The 18,062-nt window shown below is 41.1% G+C and overlaps 1 protein-coding gene across 1 annotated transcript in view; it reads right to left on the bottom strand.

Moving 5' to 3' along the window:
• Positions 1–16,858, bottom strand: part of kdr (kinase insert domain receptor (a type III receptor tyrosine kinase)) — a 31,896-nt gene extending 15,038 nt beyond the window's left edge. Inside the window, exons 1-15 of the mRNA XM_036141481.1 lie at positions 16,580–16,858; positions 15,167–15,260; positions 14,878–15,080; positions 14,554–14,675; positions 11,914–12,079; positions 11,581–11,720; positions 10,306–10,480; positions 9,018–9,138; positions 8,705–8,874; positions 6,997–7,150; positions 4,756–4,873; positions 4,541–4,652; positions 3,153–3,488; positions 2,862–3,008; positions 2,641–2,766 (exon numbers count right to left, since the gene is read on the bottom strand). Coding sequence (XP_035997374.1) covers positions 2,641–2,766; positions 2,862–3,008; positions 3,153–3,488; positions 4,541–4,652; positions 4,756–4,873; positions 6,997–7,150; positions 8,705–8,874; positions 9,018–9,138; positions 10,306–10,480; positions 11,581–11,720; positions 11,914–12,079; positions 14,554–14,675; positions 14,878–15,080; positions 15,167–15,260; positions 16,580–16,646 — 2,251 coding nt within the window. The 5' untranslated portion in view covers positions 16,647–16,858. The remainder of the gene's footprint in view (positions 1–2,640; positions 2,767–2,861; positions 3,009–3,152; positions 3,489–4,540; positions 4,653–4,755; positions 4,874–6,996; positions 7,151–8,704; positions 8,875–9,017; positions 9,139–10,305; positions 10,481–11,580; positions 11,721–11,913; positions 12,080–14,553; positions 14,676–14,877; positions 15,081–15,166; positions 15,261–16,579) is intronic.
• Between the last annotated feature and the right edge of the window lie 1,204 nt (positions 16,859–18,062).

Raw genomic sequence — 18,062 nt, 5'->3', positions numbered from 1 at the left:
GAATAAAAATCCATGCTCTACTTTTTCTATTTTCTTTGTCAGGAATTTTTAATTTGGACTCCGCCAAGGTTGCCCTCTGTCACCGATTCTGTTCATAACTTCTATGGACAGAATTTCTAGGCGCAGCCAAGGTGTTGAGGGGATCCGTTTTGGTGGCCTTAGGATTGCGTCTCTGCTATTCGCGGATGACATGGTCCCATTGGCCTCCCTTAGAGATAGGGTGAGGAGCTCAGTCATCCGGGGAGGACTCAGAGTAGAGCCACTGCTTCTCCACGTCGAGAGGAGCCAGTTGAGGTGGCTCGGGCATCTGGTCAGGATGCCTCCTGGACGCCTCCCTGGTGAGGTATTCTGGGCACGTCCCACCGGGAGGAGACCCAGGGGAAGACCCAGGACACGCTGGAGGTACTATGTCTCCCGGCTGGCCTGGGAACGCCTTGGGATTCCTCCAGAGGAGCTGGCCCAAGTGGCTGGGGAGAGGGACGTCTGGGCCTCCCTACTGAAGCTGCTACCCCCGCGACCCGACCCCGGATAAGCGGAAGACGATGGACGGATGGAATTAATAAAACCACGCGTTTGTTTCTCTTACCCTTTTACAATCATGCAAAACTTTGTGTAAGTTGCAATGTGACAAAATGTGGGAGACAGCTGTGGACGGGCGAACGGCAGAAAAGCAGCTCAACAATCAGCTGCTTGTTGCAGCAGTCAGTCACACTGCATGACTTTTCCAAAATATTACACAACGCCTGATACTTGTCGTGGATCATCCTCAGGAGAAAACTAAATCAGCTGTCAGCGTGTCACACTCAAGTGACCGAAAGCCTTTTGATTTAAGTTTACAATTAAGGATTTTCTTTTCAAAGGATTTTGGCATAAATCACACCTGGATTAAAATCCTTAAATGAAGCCTTCAGATGCATCAGAACAGAGCTGTGAGCTCCTTTTACTGGATCCATATTCTGCTTACGGGAAAAGGATCACGTAGACCCTTCTAGTTAGAGCATTTGTTTGTTTGTTGTTTTTGCTCCGTCTCTGCGTTCGGGACAGAAAGGCATAGACAACAGAGCAGAGGCTGAAGCTGGGGCAGGGCTGGCCTCTCCCTTTGTCCTGCAGTCCCCTCATTGTTTTGGATTTAAAAACTCCCAGGAGGATGTGCGTTAACTGGGCCAACTTCCTGTCACGCGGAACAAAAGTTATTCTCGCTCTCTTTGATATCGAAAATGTCATGAGTGTAATGTGATGCTAGAGGACCTTGATGATAGTCATAAAAATAAATGGCTTGTGGGTGTATTCAAAAAGAAATAGAGGCTGAAATCTTTCTTGTTACGTTTTCCAGACTGGGAAACATTCAGGCATCACTGAGCCGGCTAACTGGGCACAGGCCCAGATGCCCAGCGGGTGAAGGGGCCTCAAAGCTTTTATGCAAAGACACAAATAACAGAGACTGAAAGGAGAAACTACAAAGAGACGCTGAAAACAATGACAAAAATCCACAACTTCTTGAACAGTAAGGGCTCCTGCTGTCATATTTAAAAGTTGCTGTGATCAGCTAAATTTCCGATCTTTCTAAGTCTCATCACCGATTCTTATTTGGATTTGGGTCTGGACTTTGACTAGGCCATTCTAGCAGGATTTTGTCCAGGATTCTCCTGCATTTAGCTCAATCCGTCTTCTCATAAACTGCCTGACTTTTCGTCCCCTCAGCATGATTTGAGCATCACTACCTTTCATCATTGTACAAGGTGATGTCCACTGTCAGCTGTCTGCCTCGCATAGCATCTAGGATCAGAAGGTTCAGCTTTGCTGTCATTCCACCAAGGCACAAACTTGAACATGTTTGCTTTGTCATGTCACCTACTCGGCTTGAGGCAAATTATATATTTATTTTAGCAACAGCTTTTTTCTTGGTGCTCTTTCATCAAAACCACATTTATCAAGTGTTTAGCTCAAAGTTGACCTCTCCATAGATTCTCCCACCTGAGCTGTGAAGCTCTACAGCTCCTCCTGGGTGACTCTTGGATTGTTTTGGTTAACATTCAAACACATTAAAGTTTCTGAAAGTAACATGACAAAATACAGAAACCTTCAAGGCAACGAATCCCTTTACAAAGCCTAATATACAAGTAAAAAATAGATGAATCACTTTTGTAAAAATCTGACTAATGTTTGTTAAAAGCAGACAAAAATGTTAATTGGATTTTATTTTGGATGCATCATTTGGAAACCAAAGATAAAGAAAAACGCAACATCTTTGCAAAAACAATAAATTACATTAAAGTTTCTTGTATTATTGCTCATTCTATAGTTTTTAATGAAGTGTGGTGGAAGGTTTATCCTGATGTGTTATTTTTGCCATGGTAAACGAAAATGTTTTCAGAGTTGTTATAATCCTATTTTGGGGTCGGATGATCACATAAGCGTTGCAGCTATATTGCAGTGTCTGTTTTTGTTGATTGTAAAATGCTGATTTTACTTAGATTGTGCATGATGATTTTCTACTATGTCTTTACAGTTCAATGGTGCTCATGAACGTCATAGTTAAAGACACAAAAAGACATACCACAACTTCCAAATGGGGAGGGTTTGAATCTATCTGTGCAAAGAAACAAAGTGCATTCGGCACTAGTCGTGTCACAGACTGACCTTCAACACTCAAATAAGCCTGCGAGGTGTCACAGCCACGGCTGTTGCATGCCCTGCACGTGTACAGACCGCTGTCTTCCTTCTTCACGCGCTGAATGGTCAGGTTGTTCCGGTTCAGGATCACCCCTGAAAGCAGCAGAGGAGCAGGTTCGGTTTAACAGGTGTGTGAACTCATGTGGTCACAACAGGTGTGCAGAGAAGCAGAGCAGGCCTCGTCCCACCTGAGCCCTTCTCCACTGTCTGGTTGTTTTTGGTCCACTCTACTGTTGGGGTTGGCGTGCCCACAGCGTCACAGTGAAGAGTGATGGTCGCGCTCACATTGACCTTTTGGTCGGTGAAGTTGTTACGTATTCTCGCAGCCTCAAGATCTGAGGTACGGATAGGAAGTAAAATGGGAGAAATGACAGTGAGTTGCATCATTCAAGGCTGGCCAGGTATAATTCAAATATTTCTTCAAACAATCTTAAATCCCATTTTTCACATGTTCTGCTGACAGGTGTTTCAATCCCCACCTCTGAGAGACAGGCGGCGCAGGATGCAGGTACTCTTCGCCGTCTTGATGTTCTTCACCTGGCAGGCATACAGACCCTCATCCTGACGGGACGCGTTGGGCAGCTTCAGCTCCAGCGTGATGTTGCCCTGCAGATTGGACAGCACAGCCTGCGGCAGAGGCCGCAGGGTGAGCGAGCGACACGGCAGGGTGGACTCAGCCAGCCCTGACTGAGACACGTTGGTGACACGGAACCAGGCCAGTTTGTCGTACAGCAGGTGGTCCGCTTTACACCGCAGGACCACGTCTTCCTGCTCCATTGGCTTGTCAGAGGGAGACATGCTCACATCGAGATCACCTAAAGGTGTAGATATTGCAGATCAGACATGTTATTGTGTCTTGCTAAAGTACTAATATTGCCACTTTGGAACTACAAACTAGGTATTTAATCGGGATTTCAATGCATTTAAAGCACAGAGTAGCACATAAATAAAAAGTAGTGGAAGAAAGCCACAAGGCTTTCAAAAATAACTACAGCAAAATTCTAAAAAGTATTTTGCTCCGTAAAGAAACCTAACAAAATAGAGTGGAAGCAATTGCCTTCAGTGGTCACCTAATTAATAAATTCAGTCTAATTGTGTGTTGTGTGTTCTCTGTATGACCATAGCTGTCCAATCATGGCTCAAGATATAGCACATAGCACCCCACATAGCACCCCTCGTGACCCCACAAGGGATAGATGTATTAGAAAATGGATGGATGGATGGATCTTGCATATACAAGTATATGTATTTTTTTGTATTTCCCTCTTCCAGGTGTCCCGATTGGGGTGGAGTAGGGCGGGCAAAATCAACTTGGGCCGGTGGAAAAGGGTTTTTAGATCCACAGCTCTGCAGGGAGAATCTGTCGACTCAACAATTTTGAGTTGTACACGTCACAAACACGTTGTACACAACTGTCCTTAATGGAGATCAGCAGGACGAAGTTCACTGTTTGAAAAAAGCCATGATATATCCCACAAGATTTACATGTAGGAGACACATCAACAATATGGAAGAAGGTGGTACTGTCAGATGAGACCAAAAAGCATTAACTTTTTGGTCTACAAAATGTTAATGTATTTTGGGGGATACTGAATACAAATACAAGCCACACCATCCAGATTTTTTATTCAAAGAAAAAAAATAAACACATTTTGTTCCTCTTCACAGTTATGCACTACTACGGTACTTTGTGTTGGTATATAACTTAAAGTTCCAAAAAAACATTGATGTTGTGGTTTTAATGTGACAAATGTTAAAACCTTTAAATGACGTAAGTACTATCAAGGGCACAGTGAATGCTGAAACTGAGCTCAGGGCTAGAAAAAAAACAAACTCCATGAAACAAACCAAAAAACACATAGCTTACGTGTTACACGGAAAAAGATGTTTCGTTCATCCTTCCCTACTTTGTTGGCAGTTTTGCATCTGTAGAGGGCGTGTGTCTCGGCTTTTTGAATCTTCAATGCACTTATAAACTTCTACAAATGAAAAAAGAAAAATTTTCCCCACATTATTACATGAAAAATTTACACTTGATGTTAAATATGTAGTAATAAAAGATTTAACTGGAGAATCATTCACATTTTGAGCTCGATCAATGCTATCGATGATTTCCACTTGGTTGCGAACACCGCTGAGGGAGATGTTTTTCCAAGCTATGCAGTACTTCAGCTGCTCGTCAGTGTTGTTCACCAATGGCCTGAAACACAGAATAAACAACATCTAGGTAACACTGAAACATAAATAAACAAACCATTTTATTAAGTAACACAATTTTTACAGACATAGTCACAAAGCACTGTATAAGATTTCAGGATCACAAACAAACAAATCCTGGGACATGATGACATGGGCTTAAAACTATTTAAAAATGAAATTAACTTATAAGAAAATGTGTATGAAGAAAAATGCAGAGACACTAATGCTGAAATAAACCTTTGATAAATGTCTGGCTAAATAGGAAGGACTTCAGCAGTTTTTTTTCTCTTCTAAGAATCCAATGATTCAACCACAATCTGAAAGGGTTGATCTAGGCTATTCTAGCAGGATTGATCTGCAGGTAATGACTGACAAATTGTGATTTGGAAAAAAATTTGAGTTAAAAACTAAAGATTTAGCTAGACAAATAGATAAATATACCTGTGTCGGCTCATTCAGGGCACTAATATTTTAACATGAGTTTTAAACCCCACAGCAAGCCAGTGTAATGACTATGAAACAAGTGTTATCAGTGATGCTTGTTAGAACATGTTAATAACTTTGGCCGCAGGATTCTGTATGACTTAGAAACAACGTGATGCTGGTCTAGTCCAGTGAACAACGTGATTATGGTAATCTGGGCAACAGGAAACATTTTTTCTACTTCAGTGGACAGCAGAACAGGTTTAAGTTTAGTATTGTTCCTTATTTGAAAGAAATAAGATGTGGACTTTACATGTGAATCCAGACGTAGGTTGGAATCAGAAGTTATCCATTCAGTTGTAAACATGGAAACTGGTGAATGGAAAGAAAGAGCTTAAATAATGTTTAAATATACTTCAGATGGGGTTTAAACATTTTTTTCTGCTTTACTGGATGTCAGATGAAGGTAATGATCAACCAATCAGTCCCTTTATCAGAGCAAAGCAGTGGCTCAAGATGGACAGCTTATCGAGCTAATGTGGTCAAAAAAGCACATTCAACTGAACATGAGACGTAGATAAAACTAGTAATGAATGCCATAAAAGGACTGAATAACACCTTCTTGGGAAACAAGATAAAGTGAAAATTACAGCGGACCAAGTAACAAACCCTGAAGAACCCCACTAGTTAAGGAAGCTTTAATAGTGGAGTATTCACTAAACTTTACAGAGTAACTCATATCTTTGATTAGGAGAAGAATCAATCAAATAAACAGCCAGAGATAATGACCAGATGTCCAAGCCTACTGATAAAAAATATTGTCTCCAAAGTACCAAATGTTGTACCAAGATCAAGTCGCCCAGGCAAAAAAACAATTCCTAGCATCTACAGCCATCAAAAGGTCGCCGCAGAAGTTTTTTTTTTCTCATCAAATCAATCCTATTGGCCAATAAGTTGCAATATATTTATATACTTTGATTTAGAAATAATTTTCATATTTTTTAATTGTGGCCTTTCTTCAATAAACCTTTTTTCCCCACTGATATAAACTGAAACCAGTGTTTTACGTAGAACAAAGAGAGGTGGGAAATGTAGGAGTGTTCGCCCAGCATGATTGTAAAATTAAATAACAGGGAAAATAAAGCACCGAGAGGACATACAGCTCCAGCAGGGAAACACGCTTTCTTTTTCAAGTCACTCCGACAGGAACAACAGGAAATGTGGATCTGGACTAAGGAAACGCTCTGACGTGTAGACAGAAGATAAGGAACGAGCTGCCGGCCCTCTCTGGTCTAAACCTCCTCTCGCAAGGCACACAGACTGTCTTCTTTCTATCAACACTTGTCAAATCGCTGCTGGATTCACTGAGGATGTTGTTGTGTAACTACACAAATGTCCAGGATGCATGTGGACAATGCTGCGACCCAAACCAGATCAAATTACAGCAGCTGCTGTGTAGCTTCTTGTTTGAGCACGTTTGAGAACATTCTGAGTCTCAATAATTGACGCTGCTCTAAAAACGAACTTTTGTGATGGGAAGGAATCACATCCGCTGATCTGCATCAGGGTCAGAGTGTACTCTCATTGTCCCTTCTCATGTTTTCATCAACATCACGAAAGCAGCCATTCCTCTTCCAAATCAACAGGCTGCTGACAAAGAGTCAACACTACTACCAGCAGTGATGGAAAACCGTGACTTACAAGAAGGCCCCTGGACAGTCTTCCTTGGACATCCACTGCCACTGGACGTACTCAGGTGTTGGAATTCCACGTGCGGTGCACCACAAGGTCGTGCTTTTGCCGTACTCGTACACGTCACTGTAGCCACTCCCCTTCTCGATTATCTTAGGGGGTACTGTAGGAGACAACAAAGTCCAGTTATCAAAGTCTCTAAACAGAACCCAGGGCAGTGAAAAAGCATTTGCCCCCGTGCACATTTCTTCTGATTTTGTTTTTGTTACACTAATCTTTCAGCACCAACAGCAACAACTGCCCTCTGGAGTTTGCGATAACCGGCAAAGAGTCTTTTACATCACTGTGGAGAAATGTCGGCCCACTCCTCTTTGCTGCATTGTTTCACTTCGGCCACACTGGAAGCTTGTCGAGCAGAAACAGCCTGTTTTAAGGTCATGTCTCAGCATTTGAATCAAATTTAGGCCAGGATTTTGACTAGGACGCTCCAAAACCTCTGCTTTTTTTTACCCATTCAGATGTGGGCGTGCTAGAGTGCTTTGGATCATTGTGCTGCTGTATACTCCAAGTGTGCTTAAACCTAAGGTCACAAACTGATGGTCTGGCAATTCTTCTTTTACCGGGTTTTTCTTTGCTAGTAAGCAGAATTTGTGGTCCCATTACTTACAGCAAATTGTCCAGGTGCTAAAGCAGCAAACCACTAACATATCATCAAAATACCACCACCATGTTTGACTGTAAGGACATTGTTTTTATTCAAAAAATGTTGTGCCTACTAACGGGGAGCACACCTTTCACAAAGGGCCACTCTTGTGCCATTGGCCCACAGAGCGTTTGTTCAAAAGTCTTTTTTTTTTTTTTTTTTTGCATGCACAGGCAGTTGTTTGTGTTTTATTTGCTGTAATTTTCTCATTGAATTCTTCCATGGATGCCATTCTGCTCAGTCTCTTTCTTATTGTTGAATACCATACCATGCCATACCAACTTTATTTATGAAGCACTTTATACACCGACAGGACCAAAGTGCTACACAATCATAAAACAATCATGAACCCTGATCCGAACTACGCCAAATGAGGCCTGCAGCACTTTAGATATTCTTCTGGGTTCTTTTGTGATCTCCTGGACGAGTCTTTGATGGGTTCTTGGACTAATTTTGGTGACTCCTAAAAAATCAATCACTGTTCCATGTTTTCTCAATTAGTAGATAGACTCTTGTTGAGCTTTGCTGGAGTCCCCAAGCCTTAGACACTTTGTAATCCTTCCCAGACCAATAATTGCCGATGACTGATAGATTATGTTGGTTCTCTTCTGTTTTTGAATTTATTTAAATTGGTGCATGATGTGTTGATTTTTTTAAATCTACTCCATGTTCTCAGATAAGATCTATTTCAGTAATTCCTTGATCTTGGTCTGGTTCTACTCAGGCCTGGATCTGGCTACTGAAATTGAACAGAAAATGTGGTAAGACAGTTTTTTAACTTAAAATAGTTAATTTTTTCCATAGTTCCATAGTTATTTTCTCTTCCTTATCAAAATCCTCCTTTGGAAAATGCTTAGTGTGTTTGGTCAGGTTATCTTTGTGTGATATTAAAATTGTTGAGAGAATCATCAAAAAGCAAAAACATGGAAAAACTGTAAGCAGGCAAAGACACTTTCACTTCATTGCACCTTTTCAAGTTCAAGCTGAAAAGGTGAAGCAGCCAAGAACACCTACCATTTACTTGCAGCTTAAAGGAGCGTCTCTGTTCGTCTTTAGTGATCTTGTTGGTCAGGACCACGGTGTAGATCCCCGCATCATCCTCAGTCGCCCCACGGATTATGAGAAAATCCCCTTTGTGCTTTATTCTGTAGTTATCCTTGGCTAGAGCTTGGCCGTCTCTTAACCTGAATAATCAGTGGAGTTAAACATCATCTGCAAAGATTCCTTATGTAATGCTTTTTTGTGACATATAGCTGAAGAAGTGCATCCAAAGTCGCGATTGAACCCCTGTTCAGGTAAAGCTATCCCTGTTGTGCTGTGGACATACCATTTCAAGTTGGGCTCAGGGTAGGCTGAGTACTTGACAGGGATCTCGGTGGGTCGTTGATCGCCCACGTTCACCTCCCACACCTCTGGCCATGGTTCGGTCACATCAATGAAAGGCATTTCTGCAGAAATACACAAGTGAGCCAAATGTTATCATCGTCTTTTAGTTTGCTGTTTTAACCGATCAAACAGGGTTTTATGAAGGAGTTTTGAAGTACAAAAATAACTGTCAAATAATAATAATAATAATAATAATAATAATAACTGTCAAATAACTAATGTATCTAATGTAATGTATCTGTATCTTTACACGGCAGCTGTATTCATATTGAGATTACATGTGCTTTTTATTTGCTAAGTAGCTGTCTGCTGAATGCAACTGGTTGCAAAACTCAAATGCAGGCCACACTTTTCAGATTTACATTTGCAGTAAATTGTAGAAACTGAGTATCTTTTTCCACTTCAGAACTATACACTACATCATTTTCATCTATTAAATCAAATCCTAAAGAAGCCCATTGAAGTTGGTGGTTGTAAAACCACAAATTATTAAAAAAAAAAAAAAAGCTCAAATCAACAGGTATAAATATTTTTCCAAGCCGTACATGAAACCTTTATACCTTATTAACACTGGATATTTAAAAAGAGTTGTAAATGTTTTAGCATGAGTTTTTCTGCCAACCACCACTAAGAATTATGGCCTTTTAAGTAGAGTTTTACATGATTTGTTGTTGTTGTTGTTTTTTTCTCAAAAGAGATAAGAGAAACATTAATATAAAAAATTGGATCCATTAAGGAGATTTGAGGTACTGAATTAACGAAAACAACTTTGGGGACAGGTAAAGTGTGACATCTGTTGGTAAGCGTGGCGTATAAAAATAAATCATATGGGGTTAGATTCAAACCTTTGGAATGTGGAGATGTTTTCAGAATCTCAATATCCCCTTTTTAGGGAGCTAGTTTCATTCATAGAATCAGTCATTCATTAATTTCCCAAAACATATCAATACCGCCCACGGTCTCTGAGGGGTCAAACTCTTTTCTTTTGTTCCCAGGTAAGGGGTTGCTTACGCTCAGGTCTACTTCTACCTCTTAAGCCCCAAGCCATTCTCCTGAATGTATGCTCAAAATAACATGCTTACATCTGACTACAATTTAAACATAGACAGGAATCCACAGAAATGTCAAAATTGTTAGGAAAACATCGTTATTATCATAACGAATATTTAAATAGAGTTTGTAACTGCTGAAAATAGCATTGTGCAACAACACGTTTTAGGTGCACCCACCAAAAACTGTAAGATATGCTGACGCGCTTTTCTCCATCTGCCCACTGGAAGCGGTGCAGGTGAAATCTCCAGAGTGATCCACCGTCACGTTCTCCACTATCAGAGTATTAGACAGCTCCAGAGAGTCCCACAGCTTCTTCTTGTGGGATACTGTGTGGGAACCGCCGTCTAAGTTCTGGTGTGGGAGCACACAACAGACACATGGTCAGAGTTTTAAAGCAGTTAGATGACTTACAGCCACATAATGGTCTAAAGAAGATAGGATGTGTCTTTTTTTTTTTTCAAGAAAAAAGTTCTTATGCACAGTGCCTTGAAAAAGTATTAACATGACCTTTTTTAAACTCTTACTTTAAAACTGAAAACGTTCACGTGTTTCATTCGGATTTCACCAACATAAAGTAAATTAAATTTATAACTGACTTTCAAATATCAATTCTCAGAAATAAAAGTGTGAAATATCCATTGCTTTAGATAAAATCCACTGGAACAATTTTCCCTTGGTAATCACCAATTTTCAAATGAGTGAAATTGGTCCGAGATTTATGGCAAAAGTGTAGCCCTACCAAGACATTGGTTTTTACTCCTAAAATAACCTGCGAACAACATGATTAATGAATGAAAAAGTCAGGAGGCCCAATGTAAACCAAGAGGAACTCCAGAGATCCTCTGTTCAGAACCCACTGACAGGACTACCACTACCTTTACACTCCCGAAATCTGGCCTTTATGGAAGACTGGCACAAAGAAAGCACTAAAAGTCTGGTTTGCAGTTTGCCTTTAGTCATAGCAAGCATATGGAAGAAGGTGCTCTGGGTAGCCTCCATGCAAAGCGTGTGGAGGACAAAGAAGTTTGCATCGGAGCGTGATGACATCATGGGAAAACACGGCAAAAGACCTGCAGCTAGTCGCTAGCATTTCAATATAATTGAAACAAAGTTTGAAAACCATGCATCTTTATCCCTTTCCTTCACAATCATGCTCTAATTTCGTTGGTCTGCCTCATATCATGAAGAGGCTCCATGAATCTTTTTATCAGACACTTTAGGCACGAGGAACAAATGTTGTCACCTTCGACCTTCTGGAGCACAGATAGACTGATGGATTCCTGAAAGCAGGAAGTCCCAAATATTTGCAAGACAAAGAGGAAGAAGCAGCTCTTCCGATTTTCATCTCAGCGAAGCCTTCGGAGTGAGTCAAAGAGATTCACTCCAGGGTGTCACGTTAGTTCGCTGAAGTTTAGCAACAGTGCTGCAGATTCAGAGACTTGCGGACTGACCAGGGGCCCTCCGGAGTGCGTCCAGTTGAACTCGATGCCCACGTTGAGCTCCGTGCGGGCGGTGCAGCTCAGCACCAGCCTCTCCCCCACAGACAGCCTCTGGTAAACGGGGGTCAGGGTGAGGTCATAAATCTTGTATCCTGCGGAAAAGGGAGGGACAGTCGTGGTCATGCTATTGTTCTGCTGGGACTACACACGCTCAGGACAGTCCAAGTCCAGCCAACACAATGTCCCATACCACTCGCATGTAATCACACTAATTCTGTCCCTGACAAGATCTCAGACGGTCAGTTTCTGAAATAATATTTGTCTCTGTTCTTTTTTTTGTCTTACCAACAACAGCCACAATATAGAGAGGGGACTTGAACGTCTCGTTTCCAATGCGGGTCTGGCAGGACACAACTCCAGCGTAGCTTATAAGGTGGGTGGGTAGAATGAAGCCCCTCTTGGGATCCCAAACAGAGTCTCCATCAGGTTGGATCTCCTTGATTGGATAGTTCTGGCAAACAGAGAAGGTTAATTCTTTTTTTTACCAAACAGGTAAATAAATGGAACTTCTTCGTCATGGTAGCTTTGTGAATACAATATGGGAAAATTTTCCGACACTTTGCAAAAGCCCGAAACCTTCATATTTCATCACATTTAACCATGAATCCCAATGTATTTCACTGGTATTTCATATGATAGAGCCACACATAAAAGTACTTCCTTTTTAAACCCTGGCCTAATCTCAGACGGACCTAGCCTTACCAAACTCTCCACACGTTTATTCCTGATCTGTTAGGTGTGATAACAAACCCCTGAGGCATTTAAAGAACAGCTGCGTTTATACTGACCATAAATTACGTACGTGGACTCTATTTACTTGTTGCTTTAACTATTATGTTTATTCTTTCCTTCTATTGGGAATTTTTAGCACTCAGTTTTATTTGTATGAGAGTAAAGAGGGCTGAAAACCAGTTCGTGACACATTTCAGAACCTCATTTGTGAAGAACTTTGAAAACCACGTACCTCTTTACGCTCAATTTCACAGTTATCCACCATTTTGAGTTGTTTTCTCTCATAAAATCCCAATGAAACACACCGAAGCTTATGGTTGTATGGTTGTAACGAGACAAAATGTGGAGACGTTCAGGTGGTCGAACACTTTGGCGAAGCACTGTGCAGCATTACCCATCAACAAGCATCGGGAACCCTATTTATAATAGTGCTGGTCTTACTCTGGAAATCTATTTCTCACTTTGTTAGCTTTCCCCACATTCGACAAAATATTTTGTCACAGTACCAACGGTCCAAATGGCTACTGCACCAATTTTACAAACAAAGGCTCTCATTTTTTCCAATGCTGATTGAGACTGAGGACATGGAATTCGTTAAACACAGATGATCATCAGGTGCTGTGTGAAAACACTGCTTTTGATCACACTACTATAGATTAGATCATTTTGGAGGTTAAACCGAGTTAGCATGTTCTCCCTGTGCATGTGTGGGTTCCCTCCGGGTACTCCAGCTTCCTCCCACAGTCCAAAAACATGACTGTTAGGTTAATTGTCTTCTCTAAATTGTCCTTAGGTGTGAGTGTGTGCGTGAATGGTTGTTTGTCCTTTTTGTCTCTGTGTTGCCCTGCGACAGACTGGCGACCTGTCCAGGGTGAACCCCGCCTCTCGCCCAGTGAACGCTGGAGATAGGCACCAGCAACCCCCGTGACCCCATGAGGGATTAAGCGGGTCAGAAAATGGATGGATGGATGGATGGATGGATGGATGGATGGATGGATGGATGGATGGATGGATGGAGGTTAAACCTTAAAGCAGCACTGTAAGAATGCATTTTAGAGTTGTTTTCAGATGAATATTTTTATTAATGCTTCTATGGAAACCACTGAATACGCCTTCATCTTCTTAATTAATATGACAAAAACAGAAAACAGGCCACTGGAACTATAAATTGTTTTTATATTCTAAAGAAAGTTGTTCATTTTACATCATGTAGCACAGAAAAGGTATTTTCTCCTAGGAGATGTCTATTGCTTTGGCTTTACTGTTACACCAAAATGTTTTAGATCATCAAACAAAGTGTAATAGCAGGCTTATATAGAAAAACAAGGACAGGAAACAGTTTTAAAATGACAATTACATTTTTTTTATGTAAACGAAAAGCTAACCAAATTAACCTGGTTCTCTGTGAAAAAGCAAATAGTTACTCCATAAGTCAGGAATTTGCTGTGACAACATTTTTTTTTTTTTTTTTGGAAAGCTGAGTTCAGTTTGACTAAACACAGCTGAACTCATTATTGTAGTAATCCAACCTGATTACTACAATAATGATATCAGATCATCCGTTGTATAGAACCTGTCTGACATCTTTAAGAAGGCTCAATGATAAATACTGAGTGGGCCGACAAGACAAAAGTGGGAAGGCGGTAGTGTGGTAATCTGGGGCTGGTTTGCTTCTATAGAACCTGAACAACTTGCTGTAGTTGATACAACCATAAAGTCTGCAGTCTAACGGAAAACCCTGAAGCAGTATGTTCAAACATCAGCTTGTTACCTTAAGCTAAAATGCACTCGGGTTCTGCAGCAGAACAGCTGAGATGTTTTGCCACAACCTAAAAGAGTCTGATCCTGCTCAACACCACGCTAATGTGTCTGAATGGAAACTATTCTGCAAAGGGGGGCAAAGTTCCTCCACACTGATGTGTGCCAGTTCAGGCCACTTGTAGCAGTTGCTGTAATTGTAATTGCCTTTTCCCATAAGGCGAGGTTGGTGTGGATAACTTTTTCCAAAAAGAAGTAAAGTCCGAATTTCGTCTGATGATCAAATTTGTTTGATTGTGTAAACTATTTAATTGTGGCAATCAAGGAAAAAACTGTATGGCAGAATACTTTTTCACAATGTTTTACAACCTACAAATTAGGCTGCATGATGTAAATGTTTCCGAATTTTAGTGGGACAGAGAAAAAAAAACTTACAGTGTTGAGAGTAACGTTGAGATTCTCCACCGAGCCTCGGCAGGGTATCACCACCCACTCTCCTTCACGGATAAACACTACCTCATACTCCTTTTCAGAGGGCACAAATGGCACCTTGGAATCTGAAATGGCATAAAGTGAACAATGTTTTCAGCATAAATTAAGAGCAAGTCAAATGGGAAATGGGATTTCTCTAAAAAAGGGCGCCAAAGACAATCTCACAACTGTGTTATCTTAGCCTTTCCTTCATGAAACTGTAGTAGGATTGTGTATCAACTTTACAATAAAACCAGTCCCAGAAATACGTGACACCAAGAGACATACCATGGACAAAGACATAAACTCCTGCTGCGGTCTTGCCGTCTTCAACCTTCAGGTCTTTATAATAACACTGATACTGTCCCGTTTCGTTCACGGTTGCATTTGTGATGGTCAGGGTCGTGCAGAAAAGTCCCGATCCACTGCAGTCACTGGTGGTGAGGCGAGAGCTGGTGGGAGGGGTGGACCACAGCAGGAGCTGCCGACCTCTGGCAGAACAACACACACGAGACGTTACTGGATACTCTGAAATACTAGCGAGGTGATGGATGAAACAAGGAGAAGTTACACACACCTGCATGTCAGATCCAGGTTGTCAGATTTGTTCATCCGATGGGTCCCGTCGATGTTAAGCGTCGGTGGATCAGGAATGAACCGCAGCGGGGAGGCTGGAAGAAGAAACATGGGAGCTAATGAAAGCAAAGACTGCTTCAGAACACAATCGGCCTTCGTGAAATCCGTCTGTGAAACTCGACGAACATGATTTAACACTCCAGTGTGGCTGAAAGGATAAAAGACTTTCACTGGTGTCTGAATGTGGTGAGGGTTGAGCAAATGGGATTGTTAATGTCTTTGTTTTGGCTAAATCTGGACAAGACTTTTAGTCAGGGAAAAAATCTGTTTTCAACATATTTTAATGGATTGAATAAAGAGAAGGATTGGCTGAAGTGAACTAGCCATCAAAAAGACACAAATGGAGCTCCAGTGTTTGCCAGGTTTGAAATGGGTTTGTGAGGCAGAAACTGAGCGCACAATCCAGAAAAAAATCCATTTTAGCTTTATGTTTTCAAACCTTCTCTCTAGGACATTTTTTTTTCCATTGCCATAGAAAATGGCGGATCTGTGTCAAAACAGGAAGCGGGGGAAGATGGGCTGGGTCAGGCTCAATAGTACAGCACAGTTTGACCTAGGTGGGGGTTCCTGTTACAGAGGATATAGGTCGACCACCACCTCCCTTTGCACCCCTAAAGGACACATTTTTATTATATGGAAAAAAATCTTCTTCGGTGAACAAGTCAGTAACATGGCACAGACCTTTTTCATTGTGAATGCCATGGAATGATTGCGAAATTACTATTTGAAATAACTTTTACATGTTTACGAATTTACCTCATTGTGTCCATACAACCTAAATTTACCAATGTTAAATTTAAAGTATTTCCTTTCAGATTCTGATTTACATTTAAATCGGAAATTACATTTAAATTTGGTACGCACTCCATTGACAAAGAGATTTTAAATCTCAAAGGATTATTTCTGGTTAAGTAAGGGGTTAAATGAAATAAAAAGAAAATTTTCAACACAGCGGATGTATAAGGACAGGTCCATTCAGTTTTAGCCTCTATAATCACCTTTAAATTTCGAAAAGATCTGATTGGTCAAAATTGGTCACAAATAAAAAAAAAATTCAGCAAAATGACTGAAAGTTAGAAAATTCTCCAAAAACAAGAGGGAAACATTTGATGACTTGACCTAAAAAGAATTTAGGTATAAAAGTCCGTCTGAGGTTAGACGAGAGACCAAAAAAAATCTAAATATGTAGAATAAATGCTACTACAGGTTCAGAAAAGGATTAAAAACTAGCTGAATTTAATGATTTAATTTCTTTCTCGTAGTTTCATATTTCAAAACAGCACACAGGTGATGCTTTCATTATTCAGTAAATCATTAGAAAATATCATCAGAAAAGACTCTATTTCATCCTTACCAGCTGAACCAGTGATTTCCAGAATAATGCCCAGCAGTAGAATGACTGAGACCGTCTGCTTCATCATCCAACAAAAAGCAAGGACTGTATCCTTATTAAAGTATAAGTAAAAACTTCAGAGCAGAATTTTAAAAAGTATCCAACTGCTGCTTTAGGAATCCATGAGGCACTGAGGTTTTATGCTCCACTTCCGATAGTTTGAGAGTCATGGACACAGCCAGTGGTCACCGCGCTGTGCAGCGGGCCTGTGCTTGATTCTCACTGAGCTGCTGCTGCTGCTGAGGATGCAGAGAGGCGCCTCAGTGTGAGGCCCGCAGGGAAGGAGGGGCATCTGAGACTACACAACACTGACATCCACACTGCTGAACCTGCTCCTGAGGGCCAAAACGCTCAACTTCATCCAGACGTTTTCCCGTCCAACTGGAATACTTGTAATAATTGCTAATCTGTGTTAGTTAACGTAGCTGTGCTGCTATATCAGAAATAATGAGTTCCATATAGTGAGCACTTTTATGTTGAAAATATGGATGGGGGGGAAAAAACATTGTTGTTGTTGTTGTTTTGTTTGTTTTTTACAGGTAACTTACCTGTAATGTTGGAGTTTTATGCAGCAAAGGAAAACCTCAGAGGGTGTCAGCCTTTTCCATGCAGTGGAGTGACAGTGAATCAGAAGAAAGAGTAACTGTCTTGCAATTCAAGAACAAAAAAAAATTGTGAGTTTGATTCCATCTTCCTCCTGCCACATGTTGATGTGCCCCTGGGCAAGGCATTTGACCCCAAGGTGCCTAGCGATCTATTTATCCATATGAATGAGTACAACTAAGTGAATGTGGCCCTAAAAAGCACTATAGAAATGAACTCCAGTCCATTCAGAGTGTCTTCAACAACATTCAGACGACTGTCGTGCGAAACCACAAACTTCAGTGCAACCAACTCCTTTGAGAAATCACAGAGTAAGGGAATCGAGTCAGCTTGTAATCTCAGTCTAAATCCAGATATTCTGCAAAAGCCTTGAAGGTTTTTTAGAGAACATCAGAGAACAAACAAGCATCATGAAAACCAATGAAACACACCAGACAGACCAGGGGTTGAAGTTGTGGAGAGGTTTAAATCAGGTGTAGGATAAGGTAGGAGGCATGGCACAGCGGTAAACCTATTGATCGGGATGCAGCAAGCATGTGTGTAAAGCTCCTCAGATCAGATGATATCAAAGCTGAACCTTCTGACCTACACGCAAAACTCCATGTGTAAGAGACAACGAACACCACAAATCACCCAGAACACCGTGAAACATGGTGGTGGCACCGTCATCCTGTAAGGATGTTATTTTTATCTCTTTTTTTATTCAGTATTAGCAAGGAAACTATTCAGAGTTGACGACGCACAAAACAGGGGAACCATAGTGGGACAGCAACCCTAAACATTCAACAAGAGCTACGATGGAAGGAAAACCTGTGGCGAGTTTACAGGCGCTCTCCAACCG

The sequence above is a fragment of the Fundulus heteroclitus genome, chromosome 9, assembly GCF_011125445.2.
Source record: "Fundulus heteroclitus isolate FHET01 chromosome 9, MU-UCD_Fhet_4.1, whole genome shotgun sequence".
Lineage (NCBI taxonomy): Eukaryota > Metazoa > Chordata > Actinopteri > Cyprinodontiformes > Fundulidae > Fundulus > Fundulus heteroclitus.
The sequence above is the reverse complement of the archived record's forward strand: the minus strand, read 5'-3'. Positions and strand labels throughout refer to the sequence as shown.